Source organism: Biomphalaria glabrata, chromosome 1 (genome assembly GCF_947242115.1).
Source record: "Biomphalaria glabrata chromosome 1, xgBioGlab47.1, whole genome shotgun sequence".
In the NCBI taxonomy this organism is placed as follows: domain Eukaryota; kingdom Metazoa; phylum Mollusca; class Gastropoda; family Planorbidae; genus Biomphalaria; species Biomphalaria glabrata.
In genome coordinates, this window is record NC_074711.1 from 39,499,566 (window position 1) to 39,513,931 (window position 14,366).

Below are 14,366 nucleotides of genomic sequence, written 5' to 3' on the forward strand. Positions count from 1 at the left end.
AACAACAAAGCTAGACAGGCCTTAAAGTGGAACCCACAGGAGACAAGATGTAGAGGTAGACCAAGAAGAACATGGCGATGCAGTGTACTAGATGAAGCCCAGAGGACCGGAGCTGGGAAACCATTTAATTACTAGCAAGAGTCAGTGGAGAGTGGCTGTTTTTACTGAGGCCCTATGTTCCATGAGGAACGCAAAGGAAAGATGATGATGATATAATATATTAGATTATATTAGATCTTTATATTTTATAAATCTTATATTATAGTTGAGTCACTATTGCGGAACAGGCAAGTTTACGAAACAGCTCGTCGAAATTAATTAAAATCTACTTTATTTTGATATTTTTAGCTAAACAACTGTAACGGTACTGCACATGGTCCATTTTTCTACATTTCCAATATACAGGTTTTCCTTTCACAGCAGAACATTAATTTTGAGTCTAGGTTTAAGTTGACAGGTGTGGAATCGTCCATTATTTTTTACGTTCCAGAAGAATCACATAGGTCAGGGCTTAAGGTTTTTTGAAAATGATATTGACCCATCACCTGCTTGAGACACCTATTTTTCGGTTTATAAATAGATGTGGAAAAAAGTAATTTCATAGCAATCTACCAGGAATTTAATATAAAAAAAAATGGGAGGTGTTCACCCAGTTTTTACCTTTTTAAAGATAGTCACAATTTTGAAACACTATAGATGTTATTTATTTGACCTGCACTTTTAGTTTAATTTACATATGATTTAGATTATCAGAATTTTAATATGAGTCTGTATTAGTAGGGCCTATACATAGATCTAAATTTAAGAAAATTATACTACATATAATATACAATTTATGATTACCAGACTTACAGCAAAAAGAGGATATGTCCTCCTTTTTAGGGCTTGTCCTCAGTCCTGCAGATATTATAGACCCTAGCTATTGGTACAAAATATGTTTTTTTTTGTGTTTTTTTTTTAAGAGTATGATTTAATTATATTTTTAATCAATTAAATTTTTGGCCTAGTTTTTTTTTTAAAGTTCTATGTCTTTTTTTTTTTTAATATAAATTTATTTGTTGTTTTTTTAAAACTATCCTCGATTGAAAGGCTTTGTCCTCACTATCTATCATGTTTTAGCCATTTACATGTCTTGTAAAGCTATCCTAGCTATTACCAAATGATGTGACTAATGTTTTTCATTAGCCTCAAATTATTTCCAGCTAGATTACATTACGCAGATTGCTTTAATATTGCTTCAGCTTTATCTTCAATAACAAAAATGGTTGGATCTAATTGAAGCATCACAACCCCAGAAATTATAAATGTTGCTTTAAAGGAAATTTCACTTAGACAAGCATCTAGGAACTTCAATATACCACCCTCCCTAATAATTTAAGCTTTGTGGGAAGTATCCCATCATTTCATGAAAGAAACTTTTGACCGATGATGAGGAAGAGAATTTATTTTTTTTAATGGCTAATTATCTATCTGTCTATTGCCATGGGTTTGAAAAACAAACTCTGAAGTTCGAGAGACACTAAAGGACTTTATAATAGCTTCCAGAGATACTACAGTTCAAAGCCATCATAAGACACCCACAAAACAATGGCTGTATGGTTTCTATAAAAAGACACAGAATTGGTTTTACGAACCCCTTTAGTCTTGGCAAGAGAAAAGCACTGATGTAGATAAATGGTTCCTAGAGCTTCAAGACTAGATCAACACTAAACAGCATTGACCCTTGTCTATTAAATGATCCAACCTGCATCTTCCTCGCTGATGAAAGCAGATTTATATTTGACCCGAAAAGACAGGTGGTGTTATTGCGTGTATAGGCAGTAAACATGTAGGCCTATACACGGTTACCTCATGCTGTAAAAATAGGTGACGGTGCTAACGTGTATAAGTGCAGCATGACGTGTACAGTCTACCCACCCTTTATTAATTTATACCTACAAAAGTAATGCCTGTAAAAATATACTGCAAGGCTTCCCTGATTCCATATTACAAAATTTCAGAAAAGAGTTGGATAACAACTTCCATAAATATATTCTATTCATGGCTTAATAGAAAACACATTTATTCCTGCTACCAACCTCATCCCAAAACCTATTAGTTGACGGTCATGCAAGCCATACCTCCTTTCTCAAAAGGTCTGTACTATGTGCAGAAAACAGTTTATAATACTGTATCACGTCTCACGCTAGCTACCTCGGTACAGTCTCTTGACCAGGCTTTCATTTAAAGTCATATGAAAAGCGCGCTCTATTGGACAATCGCCCTCAAGAAGGATAATATATGTTGCCATGACCGGCAATAGGATTAATCTATAGTCCTTTGAAGGAGTTTTGAAGAAAGTCTGGAGTAAAGTAGCTGCACCTGAGATAGCTTCAAGCTGCTATAGGACTGCGAGAAACTATCCCTTCAACCCAAACAAATTATTATTTGTGTATAAATATTTTTGTATATATAATTATGTAAATATCCGCTGTATACAAATATATAGGTCTAATTAGTAAGTTTTTCTTTTGGTTTGTTCATTTAATTGTTAATATTATTGCTTTTTTTTTTTTAACAGTTGAATACAAATCATAATATCAAATATCATGTAATACTAATATAACAAAAAAGAATTAAAGAATAGTGGAAAATAAAACCTTGTAAGGAAAATCAGGATAGTGTGACGTCAATTACAATTAATGAAGAGGTAAGGAACTTACAGTGACAATGGGTGTCTTAAGCTTTAATAAAAATAAAATCATCTTCTTATCTTATCAAATACAGACATTACTTAAAAAAAAAAGATGATTACGTCCTACACGTCATGCATTTAGTCATGCATATTAACCAATGACCTATATTCTGCCATGTCACTGGTTTTCCTGGCTAGCTCAGGCAATCCATTCCATACTCTAATAGCACTAGGAAAGAAGGAGCATTTGTACAAATTTGTCCTAGCATATGGAACGAGGAATGTGCCTATATCTTTGTGCCTTTCTGAGTATTTTATTAAATTTTGTTTTTGTATTTGAAGATTATGGTTCAGTGTTTTATGTATAATTGCTACTTTACTTTTGAGTCTTCTATCCTGGAGGCTTTCTAAATTTAGTGATTATACTAAAGATGTTACTCTAGTCAAATGTGAATATTCGTTTGTTATGAATCTCACAGCTCTATTTTGTTTGATATCAGAAAATGTTATATTTGGTATTGAATTATAGGAGAATGCATGTTTTTTTACACAAATTAAAGTTTATAAATCCAAAAATCAATTTTTAGTTTAATGGGAGTCAAATCAATGTTGGCATCATCGATCAGGAGAGAAAGAGTTAATAGTCTTAATAACTGACATTGTTTTGGGTGGAAAGACATGCTCCAATTTGGTTTCCATTTCTGAAATTCATCTAATTCTCTTTGTAAAATTTCTGTATCTTGTGTTGTTTTTATTGTTCTAAATATTATATTATATATTATGCAATCGTCTACAAATAATATGACTTTTGTTCCTGAACTAATAAGACTAATGACTAATGTAATGCAATTACAGTAAACTCTGTAAAGGAAGGAGTTCAAGTATTAGATATTATATTAGATTATATAATCAATAATCTATATGATATAAGACTAAAAGTAGCAGCAAACTGTTCTGCAATAGTGACTATGTATATTGTATTATAATTATTAAATCTAGATAGACTCTATACTAACTTTAAACTAGACTTAACTAGAGTCACTATTACTATTTAGATAGAATAATTTATAGTAATTATAGCATAGCACTGTTACTGTATAAGTGTATCACTGTACTAGTATAGAGTATAGTCACATAGAGTATAGTGGAGTATAGTCACAAGTGTGTATTAGACTTATTATGACTTAGATCTAGACTAGATCTATTAGATATTAATAATATTATTATTAGATCAAGTAGAATGCAATGAATGTCACTCAATGTGACTCAATCATACTCAGTTACTCAGTATGAATTATGAAAATCATACTCATAGTCATAGTGATAGTGACAGTCATTGTCTGAATAAGTCAAAAACTCAATGTGTCAATCTTAGTCTTAGTCAATCATCAATGATCAATCAAAATAAATGTCTAGGCCTAGATCTACTAGATCATCTAGAAGTAGGTCGACTCTAGTAAACTCTAGTGTCTAGTGACACTCTCACTCTCTAGTCTATGCTATCTTATCTCAAATTATCTGTCTACTAGATCTATAGTAGCTTCTTATATTTTGGACACCCCATCGAATTCTCCTTCAATGAACGGGTCGCTTTTTTTGTTTGTAATTCATTTGTTTTTATGTTTGGAGCAAAAATCAATGTTTCGGGACTGCGCATGTCCAATTTTAGATAAGTTCCGGTAATTTTGTTCCGTTTTTTCCAAAGCAGATGGCAGTTTTTTAGATTCTCGGTAACCATGTATGTAAAGCTGTTGTTTTAACCTCCCCCGGCAATTCATACCCATATAAGGGATGAAGGCTATATTATGAGCCTGTTTGATCATAGGCTGATGGGCATATCAAAATAAGCTTCCAAACATCTTTAGAAAGACATTCCAATCACATTTATACCGTTAGCTGTTAAATATAATTTAATAAGGGGGTGTACAACGAATAATAATGAATTCAGCTCATTCTCCTTCATTGGACACAGCAAAATCGTAATAAGAAATATTATTGGGATGAATAAATCTATGATTTTTTCAATGAATAAGCATGACCTGGATCGAGATATCTAGAATATATAATTTATGAATGAAAGAAAAAGTGCGGGCTGCTAATTTGAAGCCATAGACCATGCCCACTGCATGTGATCACTCCAGATGAGCTGGCAGTGAGGAGAGGTATACACTTAAGCGTTTAGTGTCACAAACTATCAAACAGGCAGTGGAGGGAAGTGGGATAGAGTCATGAAAAGAATTATAAGCATCTATGGGAGGGAGGGGGTGTTAATGTGTCACAAAACTAACATCCAAATTATGAAAACAAGAAGAGGGTCCTTGGATGGGAATTAAAAGAAAGACAGAGGAAATACATGTAGCCAATGTAGCCTAGTCGCCCTAGTTGAAAATATCATGTTTATTAAATTATAATAATTAATTTATAGATATATAATTTATATAGATTTATTTCTGTCTGTTTCTACACATAGATTACATAGGTATATAAATAATAAACTATAAACGATATATATATATATATATTAATATATTCTATATATAGAGAGTTAGAGAGAGAGTATATGAGGAAAATGACTATAAATACATATTGCAAAAGTGAATCTACTTCTTTTAATACAATCTAAAAAAAAATTAAGTAACACAGATATAATTTATTAGCAATTACATAGTGGTGTACAATGACGGTGCTCACTCACAGTCACTGTCCAAGTCAGGAGAAAGCCCAAAAACTGCGTTCAATATAGCTTTTATAGGAGCATGAAGTGACCCACTGTATTTTAAAATAAAATCTTGACTATGAGTGGTAATTCAAATGAATACAGCTATTTTTATAGTCCTTTAGTTGCAGAATAAGAATCTGCTTTCAGTTTTTTTGTAAGTTAAACCTTCACCAAATAAAAAAATAAAATAAAAATTTGACCTAGTTCCCGTAAGTCGGTGTTCAGGTATAAGAATCTACTATAGACTAGAATCTAGAGTAGTCAAGTCTAGAGTGACTAGAGTACTCTCTAGTCTAGTAGAGTAGTCTAGACCTAAATCTAAAATCTTAAGATAGATGATGTAATTTCCTAATAATTATAATCTAGATAATCATAATAGATCTAAAATAATCTAATAGATCTACTACTACTACTACTACTGTACTAGATCTAGTACTACTAAAAACAGTACTACTGACACTACTGTACTAGTCTTGACTCTAGATCTAGACTATATTTAACTTTCCCGGCTGCTAGTTTTATTCATTTTATTACACTAGATTGCGACTAGATCTATATATGGGAAAGGACCAATGGCGAACGCTTTTGTGCCAGTTTTTAGTTTAGAATTTATAACTCCGCAATGGTTAAACTTATAATAAAAATGAAAACATCTGCGGACTCCTCAGCTATTGGGCGATAAAACTAAATTTGATTATTTTTTCCATATCAGCTATTAAATTTATAAATCAAGTCAACTTGCGGTAGGGGTCAGACCTAATCAGCGAACGCAATTTTCGCGGGAGTCATAATGAGCGAAAGGCCGTAAAAAATAGCGAAATAGCATGTTAAAATATAGGAAATTATGCTTCAATTAGTTCTATCATCTAACTTCTTCCATGAAGCATTATAACTATTGTCCTCTTGTGGCATTAGGCCTAAATTTGTTTTCACTTTTCTCGTGCTCCACATCTCCTTTCTCTGCTTGTAACTGATGTCTATATATAGCCTACGAAACTTGCGATCTATTTTTTTTTTTAAAGAAAGAAAGAAACTACAAAATTCTATCTCGCCACCTTCCTATAGGCTAGTCCACGTCGTACTACTCTCCATTTCATAAACTCTCGTTACTGCAACTATTCTTTTTAAAAGAAATTTTGTTTAGTGCACTTAATCACCATCAACTCGATCTCCCCCCCCCCACACACACACACAAGCTGATTGACCCAAAGGCAGATCCCGAATGCGATGGATTGATGATGTTATGGAGACAGATCTACAACAGCTTGGGTTTCGGGCATGGAGACGAAAGGCTCAGGAGAGATCTTGTAAGTTTATACATGTATTATATTATATGGTAACTCTTATATTTATTACTAAATATATAGTTCGCGTTTTTCCGATCCTGAAATCGAATATTTTCTCCTGGAAAACTCTTGGAAATCTCCTAATAATCCTAATCTCAGAATGGTGGGGGAACCCAGTGAAAATGAATTCTGCACTTCTTTTAAACATTTATACACATATTAATATCATTAATTAGTAACAAGATGTTAACCAGCCAGTTAAAAAAAAGGAGGACGGCAAAACAGAGCCCCCCCCCCCCCCGTATAAGCGCTGTTAAGATCAACTGAAGCGTCATTTCACCCTCACTGGCATAGAGGAAAGTAACTGCCAGCAAATGACCTCTGAAACTGTTGGAGAGCTGCGAGTCAAACATTTTAGACGGAAAGAAAATGCGGGAAAATATGCTGGTCGCAACTGGGCGTAGTCATGCGAAACACGTAGTGATGCACTCATCCTAAATCTTCGAAATCCAAGACATTGGGTTAAGGTTAAAAATATGCCTATTATTTTAATATGTCAGTTTACAAACAATAACAATAGATAAGACAAAAAGAAAACAGACTAAATCAGTAACTAAATTATTATTAATGGCTTTTTAAGCTTATATAATAGGGGTTTCGCTGAATAGGTTTTCAGTTAAAAGGGTCATTTTGAGCGAACACCCCATAATATTTATTTTTCAACGGAATGAATAGCCTTAGCTATTCTAGCAAACTACTTCCTCGTCAATTTATAAGCATAATATGCAATTTTATTTCGGCCGATGTCCATTGGTGCTTTAAAATCGCCTTAAGTTCGGACCTATTCTCGTTTATCCGGAAACGTTTTGAGAATGAAATTTCCATACATGTCAACTTTGACCTTCAGCTATGCTTTATTTTATGAGGGAAAACGAAAGTGACTATGTGGGAAATGTATAAAAATGGACTCTTTGTAATACTATTTTCTTAGTTCTGCAGTTACTTTTGAAATAAATAAGAATGGATAAAAATTACGGGGAGGTGTTCGCTTTATATGCCATTTCGCTGATGGGCCTTTCCTATATATAGACTAGAAATCATGTTCAATATTTATATAGATCAGATCTAGTTAGAGCTACATAGAAGTCTAGATCTACTCAAAGTTACAAAAGAAAAATACACAGAAATCCACAGACATAAATTTAGATAGGTCTGTGGAGTTGGGCCTTACTGGCCTCACACAAAAGTAATGCCAGTTAGGCTTTAGGCTTCTTGTTTTTATACATCTGGTTCAGTGACATTGAATAATAATACTGAATACTACTGAGTACTTGAGAAGATCAACAGACAAAAATGTTTTCCTTTTCAAAGTGTGTGAATAGTAGACTAGATCTAAGCTAGTCAAGTATAATTTATTTATCTAGACCTAATATAATTTATACATATATAGATCTATAATAAATAAATGCACTAAATACGGATCATACCTAATTAGAGTAATTAGGCTAATATTAGAAATATAACTATATAGACCATATATTATATATAGAGACACAGAGTAGTATAGTATTAGTAGATTCTTATATTAAATTAGGCTATTTTTTTATTTGGTGACGGTTTAACTTACAAAAAAACTGAAAGCAGATTCTTATTCTGCAACTAAAGGACTATAAAAATAGCTCAGTTTCTTTGAATTACCACTCATAGTCAAGATTTTATTTTAAAATAAATCAGGTCCCTTCATGATTCAAATTCATGCTCCTATAATAAACGCAGTTTTTGTGCTTTCTCCTTTAGCGCACATCGAGCACCGTTAAGAAACACCACTATGTTATTGCTAATAAATTATATCTGTGTTAATTAAAAATTATTTAGATTGTATTAAAAGAAGTAGATTCACTTCTGCAATATGTATTTATAGTATATATTGTCTCTCTATATATGCCTACCTATATAATCTATGTGTAGAAACAGACAGAAATAAATCTCTATAAATCATAGATGAATAGATCTATAAATTAATTATTATAATTTAATAAACATGATATTTTCAACTAGGCTACATGTATTCTCTGTCTCTATTTCTTTTCATTCCCATCCAAGGACCCTCTTCTTTTCATATTTTGGATGTTCGTTTTGTTACACTTTAACATCCCCTCCCTCCCATAGATGCTTATAATTCTTTTCATGACTCTCTCCCCCTTCCCTCCACTGCCTGTATGATAGGTTGTGACACTACACGCTTAGTGTATACCTCTCCTCACCACCAGCGCTCGCCTGGTATGATCACCTGCAGTGGGCATGGTCTCTGGCTTTAAATTAGCAGCCCGCACTTTTTCTTTCATTCATAAATTATATATTCTAGATATCTCGATCTAGGTCACTTTTATTCATTGAAAAAATCATAGATTTATTAATCCCAGTAATATTTCTTATTACGATTTTGCCTTGTGCACTATAGGAGAATGTGTTAAATTCATTATTAATGTTGAAACACCTCCTTTTTTAATTTTATTTAACAGCTTACGGAATAAATGTGATTGAAATGTCTTTCTAAAGATGTTTGGAAGCTTATTTTGATAGATCCACCAGCCTACGATCAAACAGGCTCATAATATAGCCTTCATCCCTTATATGGGTATGAATTGCCGGGGGAGGTTAAAACAATAGCTTTACATACTTGGTTACCGAGAATCTAAAAAACTGCCATCTGCTTTGGAAAAGCGGAACAAAAATACAGGAACTTATCTAAAATTGGACATGCACTATCCTGAAACGTCGTTTTTAGCTCCAAACATAAAAACAAATTAATTATAAACAAAAAAAGCGACGTGTTTCTTAAAGGAGAATTCGATGAGCTGTGCCTAATATAAGAAGCTACTATATATGCTATTCGGACACCTATAGGCCCAAATTTGAAAGTTTGACTTTGACAGCGCATTATTTTACAATGGTTCGACATAGAAAAGAAAATGACATATCAAAATCTTCTTTAGTTAAAGGAGAATAAGGATGACTACTTATATTTGTACCCCTAACCTATATTTGTTATTATATTTAAGGTCAAAGAGGCCGTGTGATTTCATTTAATTCGGACAAATTTGACCCACATTATTTGATTCCGGACACCATAATTTATTTTGGACAGTCTCTATATTTAGGCATTAATAAACTCAGATTTTAATTCTATATTAACATATCAACTAAATTTTAAGATCCCCAGACATAGCCCCTCACATGAAATCATTAAGATGTTAACAAATTATGCGTAAATACGAACACAAAAAATAAAAATATGAACACACTTTTTCTACCAAAATTAGGTCACTGGGATAGTGACTTGTACACAGACTTTTAGACTTATTTTATGTTGCTTGATTAGATGTGTGTTGAATGTTTGGGGTTTGCATATTAAGATATGTGTTGACTGTTTGTGTTTTTTTTAATTAATTTAATAAATTTCTAATACAGATTATCTTTTGTAGTTAGTACAGGTTAGGATAGCCATTCTTGCCTAACTGAATCCTCTATATTCTCTCTATATAAATCTAGATCTATCTAGTAGGTCTAGATCTAAGCATTTAACTTCATTCAATGTACCAAGCTCACTCCAAACATTAGCCCATTTATTCTCTATTAAAAAATCAACAACAAACGAACAAATATAATATAAGATCATTTTTATTGATGTCCAAAACTGACCGAAATAAATTTTGGTAAGAAAATCGTAATTTTATTTGGACACCCTATTAATTTTTTGTGTGTATGGAATTAGACATCTTGGCTTATGAATCAAATAAATCAGCTTCAAAAACAGAATAAATATTGCCGGGCTTATTAGTATAGACTTAGCCAACCAAGAAATATAGTCTTAACCCTAGGAAGAGGTAAAGTCATCCGGGTAAAATAGTAAAAAACAACAACCTGACTAACAAATTTGAAATTCCTTTTTTTTTACATATAAAGACAGCTAAATGGAATGGAATTGAGTCAGAATCATTGGAAAATGGACAAAGCACATTATACAGCGCGCTAGTTTTATAATAAATATTAAAATAATTATTTAATGACCACAAAAACAGCGAATTTCCGAATTCATGTAATGTCCGAAATAAATAAACTACTATAGTAATTAATATAGCCATCATTCATAGTGTCAAAGATCATAGTCATGCTCATAGACTTTGCCTTTACACTTTTAAGCTTTAGGACTTTAGGATCAATAGTATAGGATCTATTATTAGATCTAATATTATATATTATTTAAATATTATTATAGAATATATAATATAGTGACTTAAAATTATAGATCTAGATCTAGTTACTAGAATTATTACACTAACTACTTACTTAGACTTATGATCTAGATTTTTTCTAGATCTAGATAATGATTAGATTCTATAATTATATATATTAAAATAAGTACATATATATATAGACAATATAGACTCGAACTCTAGACTAGGAGAATCTCAGAATTAATATTTTTTTTCTCTCTAATAACAGCTTTAGGCTAAAAATAAAAATAGAATCTATATCTATGTTTGGGGATGCGCGATGGCTGATCAGTAAAGCACTTGGCTTCTGAACCGGGGGTCCCGGGTTCAAATCCTGATGAAGACTGGTATTTTAATTTTGGGATCTTTGGGCACCTTGAGTCCACCCAGCTCTAATGGGTACCTGACATCAGTTAGGGAAAGTTAAAGTTAAAAGGCAGTTAGTGACAGTCGTTTGCTGGCCACGGTAGGCTACATGACATCCTTTTTAAACGTAGGCCACAGAAACTAATGACCTTTTTATATCATCTGCCCTACTCGCCCTACAGACCACAAGGTCTGGAAGAGGAACTTTTTTTTTTTTACCTATATATCTATGTTAGATAGTGGACCTCATTCACTAAAACGACCATTGATAAAACAATGAAAAATATGGTAACATGATATCCATGTTTAATTTGAATTAGGTCGTAAGTTGTGATATCATGTGTAATAGTGATAATAATATAATAATAAGAAATTGGTCAATAATTTGTGCATTACACCAAACAAAACATTATAAATATAAAAAACAAAATAAACATTCACACCAACCAGATTCACATGTGAAATGTTTATATATCAGATAGTTGAATTGTATTTAATGATTTGATTGCCAGGCAGTCAGTGGAACAAAGGATTTTTTGTCTAATTGTATTTGTAATCATTGTAGAGTGTACTACATAACTACTTTATGATGGTAAAACACAAAATCCTGACCCAGAGGGTGTTTTTTATTTCAAAAATCTTTGTAGCTTTAAACTCTTAAATTACATTTGATATGCCCCAAATGTCCAGACTAAGGGATAGTTGAAGGAAACTTTATATTGTTGTTGACTTTCTAATACTATTACATAGGACACAGTGAGTATTTAAAATGAATTGTGCTGCATGCATGTTAGATTGTTTAGTGCTAGTTAGATGCTGAGTATTACGAAGATATTAAATATGTAAGCAATGGTACACACAAAATATGTTTTGTTAGTCATCAGTTGAATTTGATTGACAATTTTTTTTAGATGTTTATATGGATTCATTTTTTTTTTTCGTATTAAATTCTATGTGAACTTTGACATCCGCGTCTAACTTGCTCCAGGAAATTTATTTTAAAAATGGTATATCTCAATGTTTTTAAAAGGGTTGTTGTCATATTTTTTTTTACTGTTTTGAGAGATAGCTGTTTGTTGCTAAGTTACATTCAACATTCAGTAGAGCCTATGTAATGTAAATGAGCATGTATTTGTACTCATTAATTGCATCTAATAGACATATTATTAATGTAATTATTCATTTCTCTTTTAGAATTATGTGGCGCACAGGAGGATTATCTGGAGTTTTGAGAGGTCAAATGTTTACACAGGCAAACCAATTCAGTTTACGGAGTATTTGTCAACTAACAAGTCAGATTACTGGAGTTTTTTCTAAAAATTGTTTTACAGCTTCATTTGGTAGTGTCCAACCAGGACTATGCAAAGCAACTCATCCTCAAGTTGTTCATCAAAGCATAAGGACTAAAAATACAGGGAAAAGAATATACTACGTTGGTAGTGCATGGAAGCGTTATAATAAACATAATATTGAGAGAAGACTTACAACCAATGGAGGTTTAGAAATCTTGTGGAGAAAAACTTTAAAAGGCAAGCATGTACTTGCTGCTTATGAGAGAATCTTGCCCAATACTGTTGATGGAAGGATCCTTCCTCAACACCTCTTTAGATTTCAAAAACACCCTCTCACAAAAAACAGGTTACCAAAACCAGGACTCTATTAAATGTCAGAATTCATATGATTTTGAGTGATAGTTTGAAAAGAGGAAGATTGTGTCTTAAAATTGTGTTGTAACATTTTTTATATATGTTACAGCAATGAATAAACAGTGATTATTACCGGACATTATTATTTTTGTCTCAAACTTTTATGACACCATTTCTACAATAAACTTTAATGTTCATCTTTATTTCATTCATCAAACTACCTTCTGCTTTAATGTTCATCTTAATTTCATTCATCAAACTAAAATCCTTCATGGTAGCATCACCACAGTGCCATAATGTTATGTGAGAACATTGTGATAATAACAACCAGGGTACCAGTACTGGGTTTTGTACAGTATACAATGTAGATTGTGAATCATTGAATACATACCTCACCAAGTCAGTACTCATTGGCTTACAGAACCACACTGACTAAACACCTTTAAAACTATTTTGAGTAATAATAACCTAATTTTTTTGTAACTTAATTCATACAGTGGTTTCCAGATCAGGCAGTTCTCTGTATAGTCTTTGTTCTAGCCTAAGACATGACTCTAAATCTCTGTTGCCTTGTGGCTAAACCTAAATATGCGAAAGGTTTTAGCCCAAGCATTGTCATGTGTTATTTAAAATATAATATAAAAACAGTCAAATCCTGTTAATCAAACCACACTGAGGTGCAACCATTTTAGTACTAATAACTGGCTGGTCCAATTAACTAGGTTCAATTGTAAAATAGATTTATTTTGGTACTTTAGTATTTGGTACGGCTGATTCAAATAAATACATTTTTAAAATTGATTTCTGCCAATATGCAGTGCTTATTGGCTAGATCTAATTTTTAAAAATGAATTCATTTATTGAGGCAAATTTAGTTAACATACTCTGCTATATAATTAAACCTATAATACATGTATTGGGGCTGGGTGGATTTTTTAAAAAAATTCTTTGAAATATTTCATTTTAAATATAAAGTTAATTAAAAGAAAACTTTCACATAAATAAGTAAAGCTTCTTTCTTTTGATTAGCTGGTAAACATATTTATCTAGCACTAGGTTTTGCTGACCACATTTAAGAATGTTCATTTGATCTATTAAGATAAAACCAGCAAGTTAAGGCCTGATAAGGTGGCAGTTGGGCTTTCTAACATACTAGACACCAAATGTCTACGGTGTACTCACTCCAAATTTCATTAAAAAGATTGAACAATATTTGTTGTTTTTTGTTAAAAAAGAAACTAATTATGACATGGATCCACATCTCTAACAGGTGAGCTTGGTCATAGATCTTGATCTAAACTTGAAAATAAATCTACATCTATATTCATAGCATAGGAGGTGCGGTGGCTGAGTGGTAAATTGCTTGGCTTCTGAACTAGTGGTCTAGAGTTCAAATTC

The 14,366-nt window shown here is 32.2% G+C and overlaps 2 protein-coding genes across 9 annotated transcripts in view; one reads left to right on the forward strand and one right to left on the reverse strand.

Annotated features, from left to right (window-relative positions):
• LOC106071537 (uncharacterized) overlaps positions 1-6,292 on the reverse strand; it is an 18,049-nt gene extending 11,757 nt beyond the window's left edge. Inside the window, exons 1-2 of one of the 8 annotated variants that reach the window (XM_056036074.1) lie at positions 5,852-6,292; positions 853-897 (exon numbers count right to left, since the gene is read on the reverse strand). Coding sequence is in view for 1 of the 8 variants with exons in the window: in XM_056036036.1 (XP_055892011.1) it covers positions 844-919; positions 3,333-3,386 (130 nt within the window). In the remaining 7 variants the exon portion in view is untranslated. The other 7 variants (XM_056036036.1, XM_056036046.1, XM_056036088.1 and 4 more) reach the window with 7 other exon arrangements.
• A 1,593-nt stretch (positions 6,293-7,885) lies between these two features.
• Positions 7,886-13,105, forward strand: LOC106071538 (uncharacterized). The gene is made up of 2 exons (XM_056036171.1): positions 7,886-8,049; positions 12,517-13,105. Exons 1-2 carry the CDS (start codon positions 8,033-8,035, stop codon positions 12,983-12,985), a joined length of 486 nt encoding a protein of 161 aa, XP_055892146.1. The 5' UTR covers positions 7,886-8,032; the 3' UTR covers positions 12,986-13,105.
• Positions 13,106-14,366: the final 1,261 nt, after the last annotated feature.